General features: G+C 41.9%; 1 protein-coding gene across 3 annotated transcripts in view; it reads right to left on the reverse strand.

The window, feature by feature from the left end:
• Positions 1-304: 304 nt before the first annotated feature.
• The window catches only part of SLC9A4 (solute carrier family 9 member A4), a 60,203-nt gene continuing 37,893 nt past the window's right edge, over positions 305-22,614 (reverse strand). For 2 of the 3 annotated variants that reach the window (XM_059942851.1, XM_059942850.1), the window contains exons 7-12: positions 21,732-21,802; positions 17,786-17,947; positions 12,348-12,444; positions 9,135-9,266; positions 8,291-8,378; positions 305-2,716 (exon numbers count right to left, since the gene is read on the reverse strand). In XM_059942851.1, the coding sequence (XP_059798834.1) occupies positions 2,361-2,716; positions 8,291-8,378; positions 9,135-9,266; positions 12,348-12,444; positions 17,786-17,947; positions 21,732-21,802 (906 nt within the window). In that variant the 3' untranslated portion in view covers positions 305-2,360. Of the gene's footprint in view, positions 2,717-8,290; positions 8,379-9,134; positions 9,267-10,163; positions 10,204-12,347; positions 12,445-17,785; positions 17,948-21,731; positions 21,803-22,614 lie in introns of those variants that run through there. The other variant, XM_059942852.1, reaches the window with a different exon arrangement.

A 22,614-nucleotide genomic window follows, 5' to 3' on the forward strand; every position in this document is an offset into this window, starting at 1 on the left:
GACAGAAGAGCTCCCGTGGCATCACATCAGGTTTGGGGAGGATAAATAAGGACATTTACCACATCCCAAACACCAGAAAACATGTGGAATCCCTTTTAAGGTGGAAAGCCTCTGCATAGGATGAATACAAGGAAATGCCCCTTTACCCAACTTCAGAATTCACTGAAATCCAAGACCATTCAATAGGAATAGGTTTGAGAAAGTAAAAAACCACACAAAAAACTTATGGAGAGAAGCAGGATCCTGTGGGTTGTGTGTCCGATTTTTTTTTTTTTTGAGCTGTAAGATTTTTTTTTAACGTTTTCCTTTTTTTTGAAATTTAATTGAATTTTACGTTAGAGTATATTTGATTTACAATGTTGTGTTAGTTTCAGGTGTACAGCTAAGTGATTCAGTTATACATATACATGTATCTATTCTTTTTCAGATTCTTTTCCATATAGGTTACTACAGAGTACTGAGTAGAGTTCCCTGTGCTATACTGTAGGTCCTTGCTGGTTATCTATTTTATATATAGCTGTGTGTATATGTTAATCCCAAACTCCTAATTTATCCCTCCCCACATGTTCCCCTTTGGTAACCATCCGTTTGTTATGTGTGTCCGATTTTTTGAGGTTAAAGATAAAACAACAAATTCTGCCCTTGGTGGATGAGGTGTGCTGCTCAGCAAGCCAATGGCCAGGCCCAGGAGACCCCCAGGGTTTCTTCCCCTTCCTGAGCTGAGTAGGGAGCAAGAACCAGAGCTTTCTCAACACTCAAGAGGAAATCTTCTCTGCTGCATTGCTTGGTGCCTGTTGGCAAAACTCATCATGCGAAACTGATACCCCAGAGCACTCCCGGGGTACCTACTACACCCTCTACCAATCCCCAGAGTGGGCTGGGGATCCTCTGTGTCCTTCAGGCCACGGTCGACCCACATGCACATGTATAAGTGTAATTCCCAGATAAATCCTGTGACCTATGCAAAATGGCGTGGGCTCTCCTAGGAGGAAGGGGATCACTTGATTGCTTCTGATTAAGGGGATAAAGTCAGGTCTGGGGACTCCTGGGATGCACTGGATGGTTGCCTTTAAATATGCATAAGATTAAATCAATTGGGGATGTTTATAGATATCAAACGTGGCAATGATAAATGATACTTTGGCTAACTGATTAGTGCAGATTAGTTAGTTGGCACAATCGATAGCTCTTGTAAACTCTTGTTAACCTATGGGTGGGTGGCCAGAAGAGAAGAGGAAGAGAGTGGAAGGAGGGTGGAAAGATAAAGTTAGGCAGCAAAGTTGGTGAGCTGGAGTGTGAAGTTCAAGTTCAAGGTCAAGTTTGGGGATGATGAGGATGGAAAATTAAATTGGAAATTAGCTGCAAACCCTAGGGGAAAATGTCATAGCCTACAAACGCACATCTAATAAATACCCATTGTTTGTGTCATTGCTATTAAAGCGTGTTTATGGCCGTTTTGTTTCTAATATCCTTATTTTTCAAATAAGCATTCCAAGTACAAAAAAGACTACAAGCCCACAGGTGACAGATTAATTCTATATTCTGTAGCACATCTATTATTGCTACTGATTACATATAGCAATGGTATGACCAATTTTACCTCTCCCCAGACATATCACTTATTGCATAGTGCATATCAAAATCAAAATTGAATGCATTCCCTTGGGAGGGAGGACAATCAGCTTGTGAAGGCAGCACCTCACCACGTGATCTGGGCAAGGTGTCCTTATTTGTAAACACAGGGGGCTGAGCCAGGCCGTTTCCGAAGCCCCTCCTGGTTCTGACCTGACTAGAAGTTGCCCATGCACAGAGTCAAGGGGAATTATTGACCAATCATGTTTGTATCTCAATAAATTACATGAATGACACATTTAGTGAATAGTTCCTGGGGTGACTGACGTCTGTCTCTCACAGGGAATTCATCTACAAAGCACACCTAAGCACAGCTAAGAACGTGGAGAAGCTTGCAAGTCTGCTCCCAGTCATCTGAAAAATCTCCTTGCCTCTTAGAGAGTCATAATAGCTTCCAAAAACCAGAAACAAACACAAAACTCAAGGGACTTCCCTGGCGGTCCAGTGGTTAAGACTTCGCCTTCCAATGCAGGGGGTGCAGGTTTGATCCCTGGTCGGGGAGCTAAGATCCCACGTGTGGCCAAAAAACCAAACTATAAAAAAAAAACAAAACAGAAGCAATATTGTAACGAATTCAATAAAGACTTTAAAAATGGTCCACATCAAAAAAATAAAAATAAACAAGAACAAAACTCAATTGCTCTCTTCAGAACTCTGAACATTCTTCTTTCGCGATAATCGGAACATGGACTCTGGAAAAACCCAACACAATCCTGTGGACCATGACATTACTTTCTTTGGAGCAAAGGCCTATGGGATCTGTGGAGGTCCCTGCTGGGTCTGTGCTCCGTTGACCATCGGGACCCAATGGCTGAGGCCTCTTCCTCACTCTCCTCCCCAGATTCGAACTCCTCATCTACTGCGTGAAAGAGCGGTTTGGGCCTCAAAACCGCCCTTCTGCCCCTGCCCAGTTGTTCTTCTTGGCTCCTATTTCTTTGATAACCCAAGTGGGGTGGCTTCCCTCCTCTGTGCAAGCTCTTCATCGGGATTATTTCTTGCGTCCGTCGTCCTTCCTGAAGTGACCCCATTGGAGAGTGTGTGTTGAACATGATGGAGGGGACTTCTGCGTCACTGCCGTCGTGATCTGGGAAAAGATGATCGAAGGAGGAAAGAAGAGGACTTAAGATCAGAGAGTGGAGACTTCACATCCAGGCGAGAGAACTCAGAGGGAAGCAGAGCCCTCCTGCTGTTCCAGCTCCTACACTCACCTTTCTCATCAGCTTGGTTTTCCCTTTCCGAGGTTGCTACCCCAAGGTGGGGTGTAGTAGAAGCTATAGATGCGGTGTGAGAAATAAACAGAAATGCACGGAAACCCGCGAGTCCAGCTAGGCTCTCCCAGGGAAGTGAGGGAGTGTTTCTCACAAAATCAGATCCATTAGCCATAAAGCACAAAAAGATGCTTTGTGTTGTCAAAGACCAACGCTAAACTGAAGGTTACAAGGTACTATGATATGAAAAGGGTGGATTTTATCTAGGTTTGTTTGTGGTTTTTTGGTTTGTTTTGGTTTTTGTTTTTTCATTCTTTAACTCTAGGTTTGTTTTTTAATCAGTGGCTACCAGAAATCATTAAATCTGAGTTTCATCCTTTTGACCTTGAAATAGCTAATCTTAGAGAAACAGGGATGGGAGAGTCACGAGTAGCAAAATAGCCGTGATGCCTTCCTTTCAGAGGAGGTGAGGAGTGAACAGGGTGCGTCTGGCCCACGACGGCAATGAGAAGGATGGGAACGTCCACTTACTGAGAACTTACTCTGTGCTGATCTCTTTACATGTTATGCCATTTAATCCTCACAACAGCGCTTTGAGAGGAGGAAACGTGTGAGCCTCATTTCACAGGTGAGGAGGCTGAGGTCTCTAAGAGGTTAAGTGACTGTCAGTGTCCCACAGGGAGGGTGGGGCTGCAGTTGTCTGAGCAGCTGGCATCTGCTTCTCTCCAGGCTGTCCCTGTCTCCTTTACAAAAGCTGTGTGGGGGTCAGGACAGCTCCGTCAGGAATGCAGGGCAGCCTTTGGGTACCTGTGTAATGTCCCCCCCAAATACCTAGACCATGTCGGGGACATTGCCTTTCCCTCCTTCACTGTGCGCATGCCTTCAAGGGACTATTTTTCAGAAATCTCATTTCTTCTCATTTCTTCAAGTTCTAACCTTAGACATTTATTTTCCCTTTAAATATTCTCCTGAAAACGTAGGTATTTTAAGACATCTATATTTAAATCTGAAATAGGGTTCTTTCTCCCACTCTCTACTTCCTTCTAAAAAACAAAACAAAAAAACAAAACATAAACTTCACAGCTAGAACTAATATGTACACAGGTTTATACTTGACCAAATGTGTTTGGAACGTGGGACATCAGAAAAACTTAAAATATCCGGTTCAATACTATTTTTCCAAAATGTGACCAAATTATCCTGAGAAGGTTGTCTGGAAGTTGAGGAGGGAGTGGGAGGTGGGAGGAGGGGAGTCAGCTGTTTTGAATAAAAAAAAAATTAGTTAAAATATCTGTCCATTTTTTCAGGACGTCCCTTTAATTTGTGCTTTACGATCTGGTCTGGAACCAGAGTTCCTCTTGATCCTTTGGCGTTTGGAACACTAACTAAGAAAACAACGGCTGGCCCTTCTGCCCCCAAGAGCCGTTCCTTCCTCTCTCTCCCCTCAGCCCGCCTCCTGGTTTCCAACCATCCTTCTGAGCTATGGCCCCCCTCAGAGGACAGATTCTAGCTGCGTCTCCTGACCACCTTCTGGTTACTGAAAAGTGGGGTCCTAGAATGAGGCAGAGGCTTGGGCAGGTGACTTGCAAGCTTCCACTCAACTCAAGTCACTAGATCCGTCCAAAATGGGAGGAAGGAGTTGCTTGGAAAGTGGAAGGCGGAAGGAGGGAGGGTGGGGACTCTCCTATTCGCACGGTCCTCCTCCAGGTTGGCGCCAGGCAGCGCAGTTCCAGGGAGAGGTCAATGGAAACCTTTGCAGCAAAATCTGAGTGTCCGTTCCTCTACCTTCCACCTGGCTGAGAGCTTTAACTTCTGGACACGGGCACCGGGGGGTGGGTGAAGGAGAAACAGGGAAAGGGCTTAGGCAGGGCTGAGCCCAACCCACACCTGATACAACAAACGCTGTTTAGAGACCCAGAACTTGCCCTCCACATGGTCTTGTTTTGTTTCGTTTTAATTGTGGTAAAATACACAAAACATAACACTTACCATTTAACGATTTTGAAGTGTAGAGTTCTGTGGCATTAGATACACTCGCATAGTAGGGCACCCATCACCACACTCCACCCGCAGAAGTTGCTCATCTTCCCCACTGCTCCTGGGTTCTAGGAGGGTTGTCCAGGCAGGACCTCTCTACTTACAACACCAAGGGAGCCCCAAAGGCAAAGGAGCTTGGAAGAGTGTGTGGAGCCTGCAATCCAGCAGGGAGCACCCAAACATCTAGAGAAGGGGTGTCCTAACACGGGAGGACAAGGGGGGAGCGAGGAGGGACAGTGCTCTGTGTGTCACAGCCCGGTTAGCTGCGGGGGACATCAGGGGACTGCCTGATGGACGCTACAGCTCCCTCTACGTCCTCCCCAAGAGCCCCTCCAGCCATTCCCTGACCTCGTCCTGGGGCGTAAAGGCTTCAGATTTGGAGAGAAGGTGGATGCAAATAATTGTGCCCAGATACCCATGGAGGACTATCTCAGTCTAATCCTGATTATTATTATAATTCTTTAAAACTTAAGAATAACTGATAAAATAAGTCCCACTTCATTACTTTTCCTTCACAGATTTCTAGCTTACCCACTCTTTTTGCTCACCTAATGAAATTTAGAACGAGTTGAGCACATTTGAAAGAAAAAAAAATTCATTGGGACTAAGATTTCATTCCACGTCTCTATTAATTCATGTAGAACTGACATTTCTGAAGTACCGTCTTCTTTTCAAGAACCCCCCTATCTACCCAAGTCAAGTCTTCTTCGATACCCCTCACTAGTAATAAAATTAATAATGGCTAATATTTCTTGCCCACTTACTTGGTTGCTGGCACTGTTCTAAGGGTCCTATCTGCACCAAATGGCTTCACTCAGGGCAACACTTTTGTATGTGGGAGGTACCAACATTCTCCCCTTTACAGAGAGGAAATGAAGCGTGGAAAAGGAGAGTTTTATGTTGTCTTCATATAAGTCCTATATATGTTTTCCTAGGATTTTATGATTTTTATTGAAAGCGTGAGTGAGATGTGTTTTAGGGCATCTATTAAAAGGACGCTTTGACCTATTAATCTGGTGAATAATGTAAATGCATTTCCAAATGTTAAACAACCCCACCTCTGGGATAAGTCCTACTTTGTAAGGTGTAGTATTCTTTTACTATCCTGCTGTGTTCTATTTATAACGTGTTTGTACATTAGTGCTCAGCTGAGGCTGCTGTGTGGTTATTTTTTGCTACCGTAGCTTGTGATATTGACGTTCATCTCAAGAAATGACTGTGAGGCTTTCGTGTTTTCTGTTACTCAAGCAACATAAATAGCTCCAGCTGCTTGTACCAGGAAGAGTTTTAAAAATTAATCTATTATACACCCTATACCTGATGTTCTTTTGTATTGTTTGTTTGCTTTTGTTTGTGTTATAGCTCTTTTTAACATAAAATAATACTACTTAGAAGAGTGTGACCTGGGAATAGATGACTAGATCGGTGAAACAGAATTAAGTGTCTAAAACTTTCTAGTTTAGGAGTAAATGACTAGTACAACAAAAGTGGAAAAGAAGGTGCTGGGGCAGGAGCATGGCCATTTGAAAACAATTTGAAATGTGTCTCTGTCTAAACCTACACAAAGATAAATATCTTTATATTTATTATCAAAATAACTATTAGCCATTTGGCTTGAAATTGAAAAAATTAAACAATGAAAGTTCTAGATTTTAAATTACTAGGTGAATCATTTTTCTAATTTTTCTGTGGAAGATTGAGCAGATTTGATGAATCAGAATACAAAAATTTGAAGACAAGTATATCTAAAAACGAAATGATAAATGCGAAACTTTAGGAAAAATTATTGGCAGCAAATATGAAACAATGGGTGATATTCGTATTGTACGGTGTTCTTCAAATTCGTTTTAAGAAAAAAAAAGCAGAAAACATGGGCAACGGCAGAAACAAAAACTTCCTCAAAAGAAATATGGTTGCCTCTAAAAATGTGAAAAGATGTTCAACCTCACTGAAGATCAAAAAGACTCAGATGAAAATTAACTGTGGTATATAGATTTTATCCTATCATATAGTAGACTACTCAAACGTTCACTCAAAATAGCCCAGTAATGCTGATAACGTTCAGAAATTACCTTTCTCACAATTGTTGATCTGAAGGTAAATTTAAATATACATAATTTTTGATCTAAAAATTTTGCTTCCAGGAAAATATACTAAGGGAGTAATTGGTTATTTGAGCAAAAATCAATCACAAGTAATCCAAAGAAATTATTAGATATCATTGCTTATATTCATTAAATATTGGAAGCATCTTAAATATTTGTTAATAAGGATTTTGCTAAATAAGCTATGGGGCTTTCATATAATTGACTATTATTAAGTCATGAAATGATTACTAGGTTCATATCTATTGATACTAAAATATGTCTACAACATATGGTTGAGTGAACTAGACAATTTATAAATATTGAAAAACAATGACTGTATTATGAGTTTATGTATAATACCTTGCTGTGTGTTTGTGACTTTTTGTTTGTTTGTTTGTATCAGGTCCAGGTAGGGTAGAGATCAGGATGATACAGATAGAATTATAGAAGGATGTTTACCAAAATGTTCTATAGTGATTATCTTGGGTGTTGGAGTTTCGAGTGCTTTTAAATTTTTTTTTATGCTTTTCTCCACTGGCTGACTTTGATTTTATATCAAGTATGTTTTTACATCAGAAAAAAATAAAGTTTCATTGTAAGGAATAATTATATTCCCTCTTGAAAGATTTAATTTTCAAATCCTATGTGTTTAGTTTATTCAAATTTCCAATGTGATTCCAAGTCTTAAAAATTTAGGAATAGTAAACTAGAGAACATGGCATATCGTATATATTATATGCCACTTTATGCTAGTAGAAAATCATTTTATATACATGTTTAAAAAAAATAACTTAGCTTTTATGAGCACAATAGCCAGTTTCAATAACTTTAAGAATTCTATTTAAGTAATAGGTATTAAATGGGAAACATCCAATCAGTAAATTTGGTGAAGTTATTTTAGTAAAATTTAGCCAACTTTGGAGAATTCTGCTAATTTATAAACCACAGGAGAATCTCACCACTTTAAAGAAGGGCCCATTTTATGTTTCCCTAAGACAGGGGTCAGCAATTGATGACCCCCAGGTGTATCTCTCTGATGCATCTTTTGGTATGGCCCCTGAGCTAAGAATGGTTGTTACACTTTTAAATGGCTGAAAAAAATTTTTTTAAAGAATATTTCCTGTTAAGTAAAAATTATATGAATTTCAAATTTCAGTGTTCATCACTATAGTTCTGAATTCAACTAATAAAATACTTGTGTTCTCTTTTTCTTGTCATATATGTACTTACATGATATTCTTGATTTTGCCTTTTGGCCCACAAGCCTGAAACTATTTACCATCTGAACCTTTCCAGAAAAGAGAAGCAGCCAGGGATGCAGGTTACCTGTGAATTCAGCCGCCCTCACATCTCCGCCTGCTGGCTGAGGATGGCTGTAAGGAAAGGAGAGGTAGCGGATGTTTTTGGTACCAGCCTGTGGGTAACAAGGAGAAATAAAAAGCAGAGTTAGGCACGCAACTGACAGCTTCACACGACAAACAAAGTGAGAGATACAGACCCACTCTGGAGCATCGTTTCTGGATCACTGCCTTTCAGTTACTTCAGCTTAAGGAAAACAAAATGTCTCCACCTTCAACATATGTCCTTTCCCTCTCATGATAAAATAGACCATGATAAACCTCTCAAAGTTTCTCCTGCAGCCCCCCTGACATTAGGGTAGAGATTAGGGGCTACTCCAGACCCAACCTCCATTCAGAGTCCCAGTAAGATTGCTTGGATATGGCCTCAGATGGAGTAGTTCAGATGCACAGTGGGTACCACGAAGATAGGGTCCAAGAGACGTGGGGAGAACAAATTCCTCCCTGTATCTCCCTGGGGGAGAAGTAAGCTTCCTAGAGCCAGGGTCCCCGTCCACGGAGGGTCGCCTGGAATGTCCAGCCGTGGCCGCCGTGGGAGCTAGTCTAGCCTCGCAGCCCAGGGAGTATGGTCCAGTCACTGAACCATCCTGGGGGGCAGCTTGCTGCCACATACCCCGGGGACCGATGCCTTGGGCTCCAAAGGGCCCAGGCCCAGAGAAGGGGGTGTCTGGTGTCCTGTACCCCCTTAGTTTTGTCTTTTTCTGGCAACGAGGTAGTGGTTTTGTTTGTTTGTTTAAACACTGAGGTAGTCACCTGACTAAGCCCTGCTCGGGGACCAGCCCAGCTCAGGTGAGTCAAGGTCCCCGCCTTACCGTCCTTCCCCAGGGCAGGCTGTGACCTTTCCTCGTGCTCTCCCTGAAGGTGTTCTGGCGGCGGATCAGAATTTCTTTCGCCTGCTTCTCACTCGTTTGGGGTTTGAGGTTGTATTTGTTGTAGGACAGGGTCTGTAGAAAGAAGGGGATGTCAAACATGTACAGACATCTCAGTACAACTTCCAGCCTCAGGAGACCATGGAAAAACCAAGAACAAAGACTAGTAGAGCGAGAAAGTGATGCCCAGGTCCTCTGAGCTTTTGCCTCAGTTACACAGGCACAAGCTGTGGCCCCGGAGGAAAGGTCTGTGCTCGGGGCTAGCCCATCAGGACCAAGCTGCGGTGGGAGCCTTGCCTCTGGCTCACAGGGTGGTGCCCCCCATCTGTGCTGTCCCCCTGTGACCCTCCCACAGTGATCACCCCCGAGGTACCCACAGACGTCGGTGCCCCCCCAGCCAACACACACTCTCTTTCCCAGGTCATGTCTGCTATGCTAGGCCAGCGGTTACTGAGTGTTTAGGGATCAGGGGAATTTAAAAACGACTTTGGCAATTTCTAGAAGGTTGCTATTTTAAAATGTTGCCAATCAAAGATACGTGCAAAAAATCAGCCCATTAGTATCACCACCATCGGTTCAAAAAGGAAAAAGTCTTTTAACCAAAGTAGTAGGACGGGCATAATCTTAGATACAGAACAGTTTTTCAGATTGAATCAGTTTAGTTTTATGAAAAATGTCTTCCTTATCCTCACCGAGGCCAGTGAAAATGTGTCTTGAACCACAGACCAGCATGGTCCTCAGATGTTTATAAAGTGCTTAACGGGAATCTCTTTCACCCAAGCTAGAGAACTACAGATGTCACCTTTTGTGACAAGCCTCAAAACTGTAGACTTCCCACTAGCAACAAAGCAGACAGACAGTTGTCCTGGATTGCATCTCTGGTTTTTCCTTCAAGAGAGCAAGAGAACCGTGGCGGAGGAGAGGAGTCACATGAACGACGTAAAGACAGGATGACAACCAACAGGGACCTACTGTGTAGCACAGGGAACTCCGCTCAGTACTCTGTAATAACCTAAGTGGGAAGAGAATTCGAGAAAGAATAGATACATTGTATATGTATAACTGAATCACTTTGCTGTACACCTTTGTCAATCAACAACATTGTTAATCAACTATACTCCAATATAAAATAAAAATTTTTTAAAAATAAGAAAAATAAAGGAGGCTTTAAGGGAAAAAAAACGTGGCTAATCCGAATCGTAATGTGCTGTAAGAATAAGCTATACACTGACTATGAAGACATTAATTTAAAACAAAAGAGTACAAAATATCTCATTGGTAATTTTTAAAATTTATGATGTGTTGAAATAATATTTTTGATATAGTGGTTTAAATAAAATATATTATAAAAAAATTTTTTTAAAGGTTAGGATGAGAAAGGAAAGACAGAAAGGGTAGGACTGGTGAGTCTCATTCTCCCAAGTAATAAAAGAGGAAACAAAAACCATCTCAGGGGTGGAGGCCCCTCTGTTTACTATGTGTGTTCTCCCCATGGGACTTTCCATCACCTATTGGCTCTTCTTGATCAACAAGGAAGGGGGATCCTGCACAGCTTAGAAGGGAGAAACCTGGAGGTCAGACTGAGTAGGCATCGATAAAAGAAGAAGAAAGGCGATTATTTAGGAACCTGACAAAAAAGAGAGAATGGACAGTTAGCCTCGTTTTTCGGTGGCTTGGAGTTCCAGAATCTCTCTCTCTATTTCTGGACTTTCCCTAAACTCAACCTCCACCACCATGGGGCAAGTCTGAGTACCAGGCACCCTCTGGACTCCGGCCCTCACTAAGCTGGCCGGCATTCTTCAAACCAGGAAGCTCTTAACTACTTATCTAAGGCGGAATGTGATAGTCTTGCTGAAACAGTTTCACTTGGAACGATTTGAAAGCTGCTGAATGTACTCGAAGTGTGCTATGAGTGCTGCTGACCTGTGTTCCTCCAGCAGGTGCAGGGCCTTTTTGCTGACACATTCCCCTTCATCACTGACCTTCTCGAAACAGCAGCCAGAAAACGTTCCCTCGCCCTGGATCATGTAATTCTGAAGTCATGGAAAGAGCTGTGGGTGGGTAGCTGGCAGACCTGGGTTCTTAACTCAAATTCGTTTTGAGATCTTAAACAAGTCAGAAAAACAACTCCTCTAACCTCAGCATCTTCTACTTGAGAAGGAGGAACTTTGACTAGATGAGTTTTTGGAGTCCCATGACATGGTCACAAAAACCAAGGCCCTCACGGTGAACTCACTTATAACCCTACTCAACAATTGGGATGTTCCATTGAATCCTTAAACTTAAATAACTCCTAATTAGAGGACACAAGTGAAAACACCATTTGATTAAATCAAAGTTTCAGGAGGATTCACTTACTGCCCCTGAAATGTTCTTGCTGTGAACTTTGGGCCAGGTCCCAAGTGCTAGTATAGCCTCCATACCCTTTTCCAAAATTGAAAAATACTATGCCTGACACGTCTCCTTTTTGTGGCTATAAAAATATATATATATATATGTGTGTGTGTGTGTGTGTGTGTGTGTGTATGTGTGTGTGTATATATATATATATATATATATATATATATTTTTTTTTTTTTTTTTTTTTTTTTTTTTTTGGCCGAGTGGCATGTGGGATCTTAGTTTCCGGACCAGGGATCGAACCCATGCCCCCTGCAGTGGAAGCTTGGAATCTTAACCACCAGACCGCCAAGGAAGTCCCTGAAATGTCTCCTTTTTTTCCCTTAGGCTGTCAGCACTGTGGTTTCGATATTCTAATCTAAACCATCTCAGTTTTCTAAGCTCTATTACAGTCAACCACGCTGAGACAACTCTACCATCACAGGCATCCTGGGGCCATCTTTATTCCCTGGTGGATGAGTGTCACTGCTTTTCTGTCTCTGGAGGGGGAGGGAGCCCTGCTGGTTCTGGAAAACTCTGGGGCTGCAGGGCTAGGGCAGCCTGACCCCTAGGGCCAGCAACTGGATTTGCATTTCTCTTTATACCACGGGTGCCAATTTTGCTGCAGAAACATAACAATTAACTTTCTGTTCTCCAAACTAAGCAGAGAGAAATTGTTCATCCAGAAGACTGCTTTGGAGAGAATAACATGAACAAGAACTGATTCCTGGAGGACTGGATCCGAGGACAGGGAACAGGGACACGTCTTATACACACCCTTTGTCGAACTTGGTACATGTTGTGTGTCAGAATGTCCCTCATGGACTCCACATCTTCAGGGCAGAGTCTTTTGGTTTCTTGTATCCTCTGGGCCCTGGAAACATCATTGGAGGGAAGCCAAGCATTATTCTTCCATCTTGGCAAGGGGACCACAAAAGCATCAATTTACTTTCAGGACTTCTAATTGATAAACATAAAGGTTATGTTTTTAACATAACTTTTCCTGTTGTTTTAGTAAATTCATATGAAATGTCAGCACGTGTGTCTTGACTTACATTTTGAACATGTGGCTTCTTTGCCTATAGCTTGTATATGGGAATTTCTCTAATCTATTTTTAAAAAGGAGTTTAAAGTCACGGCAAACCAGTTACTTTTTTCCTCCGTATCTATTATGAACAGACACGTTTGTAAAAAACAATAAAAATCAATGATTAGGAAATACATTTTTGGAAAGGATACCACAAATGGCAAACCAAATGTTTCACTGTTAGATTCAACAGAAATAAGATTATTCCTTCAAGGCTCACGGACAACACCATGTTAGTCCCACATTTTGAATAGCACTAATCTCTGCAGTACTGAATTTTTACGAGTACCTTTATAAGTACATTTATCTTGGAATTGTCCCTTTAGGGAATTTATCTCTGGTTAAAGAATAATGGTAAGAAACTAAAATCATATTTTATGAGGAGAATTAAACCATTGCCACCATGAAAATCAGGCCAGCTCAGAGACACTGGACCCTCTGAGATTCTAGAAGCAGTTGACTTCTTTCTGCCTTCTTCACCATGAGCACCCCTCCCGCCCCCAAAAAAAGAGCTCAAAAGCCAAGTCATGGCCAGGTTAGCAGTCAATGAACAATTGTCCTCTGAGGATTTCAGTCATGACATCGCTATGTGCAGAATTCTCATATGACACACATATTTGATTTCAATCACTTCTGTCTAGTGGTGGTAATTTCTAAAAACTTATTGTATGAATAATATACGCTCACTGTAGGACATAGGAACAACAAAAAAAGGAGAACTAAAGAAAATTAAACCCATCTTTTAGTACTATTACCTCCCTTGACATATTGGTATAAACCCTTACAGAGCTGTGATTTTTTTTCTTTTCTGGCTGCAGAGTTTTGAAATGCACACGCGTGCTGATGTGTTGTTACTTGCTTGCACAGGTCTTAGGATAATTGACCATAGAGACAAGAAGTTATTGGTTTCAAGACAGGCCACTTTTTAAGTCCCTTTCCCCAAACATTAGTAGCAATATCGCCATAAATAGCAAGGATATTTTTGTAAGTAATGCACAATGAGTAAAAGATTTTTAAGGGCTTGGATGCTGGATATCACAGGACCAGGACGCCAGCATTTACTTAGCAATGCGATCTGTCGACTGACTGACTAATGCCCTTCCTACAAAATCACTGAAATCAGTTTCCATATCGCAGAGCTGCAAACGTCAACACTATTGATATTCAGTTACCACCCTTGGTGATTTAAACATTATTATCAGGGCATTTCAACCTAACTGTTTAAATGTCCCTCAAATAAAATTTATTCTGATTTAGATACACCCACGCATTCCCACAATCTGAACACATTCCTTTATTATGGTGGAAGGAATCTATTGCTAAACAGAAACAACAGCTAAACAAATAGTTCCACTTTGTGTGTTCATAATAAAATGACCAAATAGGAAAAAACTATGGGTAAAGGAAATGGTAAAGTTAAACCTGAGATAGGAAATCTAACTTGGCATTCTCCCCAGTTTATAATTAACCACTCTGGGAAGGACCAGACTTAGTTCAAGCCCTTTTAGGCTGCTGGCTGGATGTGCAGTACAGGGTTCCCAGTAGCATTGCCTCGTATTTATTCTCACTGAGAAGCTGCAGCTATAGAATCAGAAGGATGAATTATTGATTCGGGCAATTACTGATGCATGGACTTTCCTACCTGCTACTTCGTTAGCAAAATCACTCCTGAAATGATCATATCATGAGCACAGGAAAGATACAATCCTCAGAAAAACTGAATCTTAGTAATCTCTAGGGCAAAAAAGTAAAATTATAAAGTGAAAGTCTCATCACTGGAACAAGATGTAAAAGAAGCCTCTATTACCTTAAATAAAAGACCACTGGTAATTTCATGGCCATTGAAATCAAACTGGGGAAATCTGAATCTTAATGTGTTTGAATAAAAGGCTCACATTTCCCTTAACTTTTTAAAAAAAATCAGATGCTATAATGCTATAAAAAGAGGTTTCAATTCTAAACACAGCGACAGAGATATGAAATCTAGTAGATGTTATCTTCATGCCATAAGGTGAAGTCCCAAAAGATCAAATATATCCTGATTTATTTGGAAGAATCCATGCTCTTTTAGTAGCTTCATACATGAAATCCAGGGAAATGCATGGTGACTGAAGGATGTGCCCACTAAGTAAACAATGGTACCAACAGCTCTTCTGTGTATGTGGTTGCCTTGTGTCTTCTTAGAGAGGTCACCAAGGTGACCAACACTGAGAACCAGTGAAGAATGCGGAGCTGTGGGCCCGGCTCCTTACAAGGCAACGTCCCATCATGGAAGTGAACATGGCATCAGAATCTTCATACTAGTGTCTTTGGTGTCAGAACGCATGACTGTGAACTTACACCTGTCAATATGTGATCAATTTAAAAATTCTTCAACTGCAATAAATTAATTTGTGCTTTTTAATAAATGACATTATAATTATTTGGGAGTTTCTAAAGACAATATCCTGAAGTCGTACAGCTGTAGTGTGTTATGCCTATACATTTATTATAAATATATATTTTTTATCTTTCATTTTCTTCTTTTTTAACATCTTTATTATAAATATTTTAATATCTCTTTAATAGTAACCAAATATTTTTTAATCGGCTTGAGCCTCTACCCACTGATGTTTCTAAAAACTTCCTACTCATGGGTAAAGCAAGGTGCCTCATAGTCAGAATAATAATCCAAGTACATAGTCTATTTATTCCATAGGGTTGTTTTGAGAGTCAAATAAAATAATGTATGTAAAAGTAAAGGAACTCCCCAGAATGAGCATTGTCTGCAGTGTGCCATAGACAGCTTCTAGGGGTAGCGTTCTCCTGAAGGTCACAGAGTTTGGAAATCTAAACCTCTTGTAGAACAATTGCTTAAACTTCTAAAGAAAAAAAATATATGTGCGTTTTATTGTTATCCTCTCATACGGAGTCACAAAAAGCGAGCTGAGTACACATTTCTTTTTCCTATTATTGTATGAAGGTTTGTTTTTTAAGAAATTACTGCTTTGATCTTAGGAGAGGAATTCCTTTTTGCTTGACGTCCTACAGATTTCTGATGAGATCAAATGAATGCAATTTAAATACTAAACTTGTAGTAAATATCGGTTTAAAAAAATCTCCTCTCCCACCTCGGTTAACTAACCGGTTTGGGCTATAGGGGGAAAAAATGTCTCCAACCTAGAAGGCTCTCTTACTAATCTTGAGTCAATGTCTGAAAAATAATTCACTCAACACAGGGCATCCTCTAAATGAAACTGGCTTAAAAATTGCCTTGAGGTTAGGAACTGGGAAACCTGCTTATGACCAGTGCAACGTAATGTACAGAGATTCAAAATATATTTTAGCACATGAGAGGCTGATTCTCATTTGAGATAAGCGCCCCTACATTCCTAGACCAAGCGCTTACATCACTAGTGAGTAGAAGGTCGAGGAAGTTCCTCACGGTCTAAACTGCCTGCACCCGACCAGGTCCAGGCCTCCTAATGGGCGTTGAGTTAATTCTCATCCATCCTTCAGTGAGCAGGTCAAACGCTTGGGGACCAGATGAGGTTCCCTCCCACCCTCTCACAGCTCCCTGGGCTTTATGATCATATGTTTGTGTGCCCTATTTTATTACCATCAGGACCCTGCTCCAGGGGTGAGCTCCCTGAGGGCAGGGACCGTCTGCTTCCACAGGCCGTGGCACATAACAGGTGCCCTCGTACTCCCCTTCGCCAAGGGGATGCCCAAAAGTTCAGGAATCAGGTGAAGTAGGATTTGAAGGCAATATTGTAGAAAATAAAAGAACGCAAAATTATCCATGATGAGTGATATAGCAACATTTTAAATAAAGACAAGATCAGTATCCCCGATTATTTTTTTCTGCCTCAGGCTCTCATATGGCTCAGCATGGTGTTGCCAATAAATATTTGTTAGCACATTCCCATTTTAGGACCAGAAATTTCCTTAAAGCCATGTAATGGGCAGCACCAAAACAAACCAACCAACTCACTGAGAAATAAGGCAGAAAGCTTTCTGTTTATACAAAGATGCCCTCAGGGATGCTCCTTTAGATTTTTCCCTGGCTGGAAATTTTCCCCATGTAAAAAAGGTGATGGTGCTTCTGATTCATTAGCAAGTAAAGGATGAGAAATAACACTCAGGTGTTAATGACAATTTCATTGCCATCTATTCTTAGCTCTTCTCTCAACTTGCTTTTCAAAGGTGAGGAGGTGGGGAGATAATTGAAACTCATTATCTTCTGAAGAGGTCAGGATGGAGGGGTTTGTGTTCCTTATGCTAAATATACGTTGTGACTAATTTCCCCAATTCCTAAACCATTTCTCGGGAGAAAACTGGGCATCTTTGGGGAGGGGGTGAATTAATTCTTATGACATTCAAGAAGTTCTCGTTAAATGTCAGAGACTTAAAGCAGCTTTAAAAAATGTCTAACCAGCTCTTGGGACAATTGGTTTCCAGATGCTCCAACTGAAGCACCAGGCTTCAAAGGGCATCATCTTGTAATGATGGGGTAGGTACCAGTCTTACCCCACCCTCTGTTCCACTGGTAGCCAGTTCCCTCCTTGCTCCTGTTCACAGCTAGTCTCACACAGACGTGGCATTCTCCCAACTGCACACAGATCTTTGCCTGAGACACAATTACAAACACGGCCTTCTCTTTAAATATCCCACCAATCACCACACCTCTTGCTCCTCTACCACTCATGCCCGAATCCAACTTAGTATCCTAGGATGCTGACCTGGTCTCTCCTCATAGAAGACAGGAAGAGAGATGACTTATGGGAGAAAGACAACGGCAATATTAGCAGAAGCAAACGAGCACGGGTTAAAGGGTAGACATGTCTAAACAGGAAGACTTGTGACATATGCTAAAAATCTTCTATAAATTCATTTGCCCTGCCCTCCCAAAGAAAGATGTCAAAAAACTCTCATCTTTTTGCTAGAAAGTAATTTTCAGAAACTAGGTGAAACAGATCGAGCACGGACCAAGCTATAAGATGCCAAGATTTAGATCTTATTTCTTCCATTTTTCCTTTGTCATATCTCTGCCTCGTCACTCCTAATAGTACCTTTAAATGGAACAATGAGTTAGTGCCCCCTGTAATTCTGACATTGAAAGTCTACATCGAGGGCAGATGTCACTTACTGATGGGGGATGGAAAAGGCTGTAGAACTTAGTATCCCGGTCTCTGCCATCTCAATAGCTTGTTTCATTTCCAGCTTCTTGTACAAAGAAACGATGCTCGATTTTGGCAGGTTCTCTCGGATTAGGATTTTCCGTAAATACTTATGATCGAACTTCTTAAACCTAAAAACGGAAACCAACAGTTTGGAAATCTTCAATCTCTGTATGTGTTATGTAAGTATATACTTTTTCTAGAAACAAACTACACTTAACTTTATTCTGAAAAACACCACGACAGTACCTGGAACACATGTGACTTTGAACACATTTTTGAAAAAAATAATCATAGCATTTATACATTTTTTAAAATAAAGAAAGAATGGCCTAGTGACCTGAATACGTTGAAAATCAACCAAACAAAAGGAAGGGACAAGCTGTAATCAGGGCAAAAAGTGGGCATTAGTGGGGAGCTGGGGAGGCCAGCTGAGTTCTAACTGTGGGAGAAGAAACGGGGTCGGGGAGTCTGCTGTACCCTCCCAGTAGCTCCTAACCGTGGCAGCTGCACTGACAGTGGTGCTGGCCTGTTCAACCAGAGCCCACAAGTTTAAACAGCCTGGTAGTTACAGTAGATTTGCCCATTACGCTGCAGATCGTTTTGAATCCTGCCACTTAGGCAGGGTGTGGGGAGAACCCACATATACCCTGACAGTCTGAGTGATGGAGCATCTGAATAGGCCAGACGCTGATGGACGCTGACTATTGCGCCAAAGCTCCGGCCGACCCATGAGACCGAGCCACGTGGCGCATACGGTGCCTTCGGAGCCCACCATCTGTTTGGAGGAGGAATTTGCCACACCTTCAATCATTTTCCATTCAAAGAGTAATTTGCCGCCTGATTTATTCTGGGATGCTGGCTCATCTGGTGGTCGGTTAGTCTCCTGGCCTGTGAGGTGGATGGACTCTTTATCAGCCGAGGCTCCTCTGGGTTAAGCAGTCTGTGATTCCTTGGGCTCTGTGATCTGGGTTTGGTTCATACCAGGCTCACTCTGGCTCCAACTGGCTCAGCCCTCAGCCTTCTCACTTTGTGCCTTTCTTCATGAGAAGCTATTGTTGCTGTTTATTCCTCAATCTACGGCCATCGGCACCCCACCCATCAGGACTTCTCTGATGCCCCTCACCCTGGGTTCGGGTTCACCTTGACCTTGTGCTGGTCAAGGCCAGTGGTTGCCATTGCCCTTGCCCTATTAGCCACTGGCTTCTTCTGATGGGTCACTGGGTCACTTATTCTGAGCCCTGCACATTCTGCTTCCCTTCCAGCCTTGCTCACGACTTCTTCCAAGTCTCCTCTGCCCTTGCTCTTCCTTACCTGCCCCAGAGGCATGGAAGCTTCTCAGAGTCCCGTCCCCAGGAAGCTTCCCCTCTTCACCGGCTGGTAGTCATCTCACCCACACCCACGGCTTTGGCTACCAAATACTCACTGACAACTCACAACCTCTATCACAGCCACGATTTCCTCCTGAGCTTGAGGCTAAATTCCAAACGGGAGCTGAGTGAGTATCTGAAGCATCTTAAACAGAATCTGTTATTTAACTCCAAACATTCTTCTACAGACTGTAAGCTTAACCATGGCACTGTTACCTCCCTAGGTTCCGTGTCTGAAGGTCTGATGGTCATTCTCATTTTCCCTTTCCTCATCTTCCCCTCCTTACGCCATAGCCAGCCTGTCTACCCCAGAAGTATTTCAGTACCCCTTCTGCTGGTCCCTTACCCTCACTAGTCGGAAAGCTCTGCAGCTCACTGAAAACAAAAGACCTGAACCCACATCAAGGTTGCGCTGTACAACAGGTTAATCGACCTCTTGGAGTTGGTTCGCTCATCTTTAAAATGAGACTAGGGACTTCCCTGGTGGTCCAGTGGTAAAGAATCTGCCTTCCAATGCAGGAGACATGGGTTTGATCCCTGGTCAGGGAACTAACTTCCCACATGCTGCGGGTCAACTAAGCCCGTGGGCCACAACTACTGAGCCCGTGTGCCGCAAACTACAGAGTCAAGGTGCTCTGGAACCCACACGCCACAACTAGAGAGAGAAAACCCGCATGCTACAACTAGAGAGAAGCCCGCACGCCACAACTAGAGAGAAGCCCGCGTGCTGCAGCTTAAGATCCCGAGTGCTGCAACTAAGACCCGATGCAGCCAAAAGTAAATAAATAAATAAGTTTAAAATAAATAAATAAAATAAAATGAGACTAATAGTGATAACACAGGACAGTTAAGGAGATCATGTGACAGATAATTCCTCTCTTTCGAATCCAGCTTCCATATGGCTGTTGTAGTTTGCCTTCCAAAAGTCAAGTATGGTCATGCCACTCTCCTATTTAATAGCCTTTTGATATGAGTTTTAAAGGTCAAATAGAACTTTATAGTGTTAATGGCTTAGCTCTGTACCATAAAAGCGTGTCCCTGTCTTTCCAGCCATGTCCTCCTTTTTTCTCACCTTTTTCTCACCTTGTCACTCTCCCACATCCAAACCATGACACGCTCCCCCTTTTGCCTTTGCAGATGGAAATACACTGCTGCTACTGCAGTTACTTGGCAGGCTTTCCATTCTTCTTTGCCTGGAGAACTCATTTATTTTCCAAACTCACTCCCATTTCTGTATTACTATAGTTCTATGCATTTGCCTCTGTTATAACATGCGCCATATTGACCATAATTATTTGTTCAGGCTCTTTCTCTTCTCCCCCACCCCACCCCCAGGACCACATGCACTACATTGTGAAGACCTAGAACACAGTGAGGGTGTCTTACTGCTCTTGACATAGTTTAGAAAGTTAGGTATAGATTCGGCTAAATGGAAGAATATTTAATCATGCTTCATTGGAATAACTATGGCATTTGAACTTAAAAAAAAATCCATGGCCTAAATTCTGGATCGGTGGATAGTCACAGAATTTAAATTCTATTTTAACACTGTAAGGACTGCTAAAACGACGCTTCTTTCTACCTCATAAAAAAAAAATCCCACTCAGGAGACTTCCCTGGCGGTCCAGTGGTTAAGACTTTGCCTTCCAATGCAGTGGGTGTAGGTTTGATCCCTGGTCGGGGAGCTAAGATCCCACATGATCTTAGCCAAAAAACCAAAACATAAAGCAGAAGCAATATTGTAACAAATTCAATGAAGACTTTACAAAATGGTCCACATCAAAAAATCTTAAAAAATAAAATCCCACTCAAAAGCTCTCAGTTTCTGTGCCACCACCGTGCAAGAGCCAGAATTTTTAAGATCTAGTCTCTCTTGGCATCACCAACATCAATATGTTGGAAATGTCTACCACTTGGTTAATTGAACTACTGCTAACGCCTACATCCTCCAAACAGCAGTGTAAAACTTCAAAAATCTCGTCTTCCTCATCCTCAATAAACTCTCCTCAGAGCCACGTCATTAAGAAATATGGCTGTAGACTAAATCCAGAAGAGGATGAGTTCTGAAATGTGAGATGTGGTGGAGAAGAGGGCCCCCAGCATCCTTACAGAATCGTTATGCGGGAAGGACCTCCCCCACGATGGAGGAGTCTCTTCCCCAGGATCCCTGATGACTCGCCAACCCTCCTTCGCAGCCTCCTGAAGCCTGTCATTCCCTGGTTGTGCTTCTCGTATCACTGGGAAATTGTCCTAGTTTTAAACTTAAATCTGGCGTCTCTAATTTCCACCTGTCCATTGTACTAGTTTCCTCTAAAGCAACCAAGCCCAAGTTCACTGCTTCCTCCACCTGGTAGCTCTCCATTTCCCAGGACTTCTGCCTGCTTCCTGTATGGTATGGCTCCCAGGACCTTTATCTTCCTGGCCACCTTCCTCAGGATTCCTTCTAGTTTTACCTTATCCCATCTACCTAGCTTCCAGTGGAAACTTCTGAGGTTCCGCATGTCACATATATCCCTCCTCGGTGGTGAAATCTCTGCCTCCTTACTTGTCTCTCACTTGGTAGTGGCTCCACTGCCCACACACATCTTCAATTCCAGCCTTCAAGTGATCCATCAGCTGCCAAACCAAACACAGAAAAATGATTGCTAATGAAACGTTAACCCTACAAGACACACAAGGAAGGTTAATACACCTTGGAAAACAAAGGGGGCTTTACTTTCCAGGAGCATACCCTCTTTTCTATCACTCTGTTCATGTAACTGACGCTTATAATGCCTTTCCCAGTAACACCACTTAGTTTCATGATGCAAAGTCTCTGTAGATAATTTCTTTAATAAAGCACATAACTTGCAATGAAAACAAGGTACCTGCTTTCCTTTGAATACTATTTTTCTAGAATGATCTAGGAAATTTCTCATTACTGAAATCACATGGATATAAAGTCTAATAATTAACTATTCTTTTAATTTCATTGAGAAAGAAAAGAATATGCCAGTATCCAATTTATACAGCTCCTGGAAATATAATTCTACAGGTATTCTATTATAATAGCAACATATAACAACAAAATTTATCTATAGGCCTCAGTTTTTGCTTTTTCTTTTTTTGGGTGGGCCGTGCCACACGGCTTGTGGGATCTTAGTTCCCCGACCAGGGATTGAACCCGTGCCCTCAGCAGTGAAAGCACAGAGTCCTAACCACTGGACCACCAGGGAATTCCCACGCCTCAGTTTTTATCTGATCATTTTGTCTCAGTATTTACATTTCACCATCCAAGCCAATTATACTACATTTGCTTTATCCAAATTGTTTATAGGAATTTAGGAAAAAACACAGTCTCTTCATAATTTATTACTTTACAAATAATTTAAATTTGTCATCATTGAAGTTTAGCATGGCTTCTAAATTTTTTTTTGCAAAATAGATTA

This window comes from Balaenoptera ricei, chromosome 13, assembly GCF_028023285.1.
Source record: "Balaenoptera ricei isolate mBalRic1 chromosome 13, mBalRic1.hap2, whole genome shotgun sequence".
Taxonomy (NCBI): domain Eukaryota; kingdom Metazoa; phylum Chordata; class Mammalia; order Artiodactyla; family Balaenopteridae; genus Balaenoptera; species Balaenoptera ricei.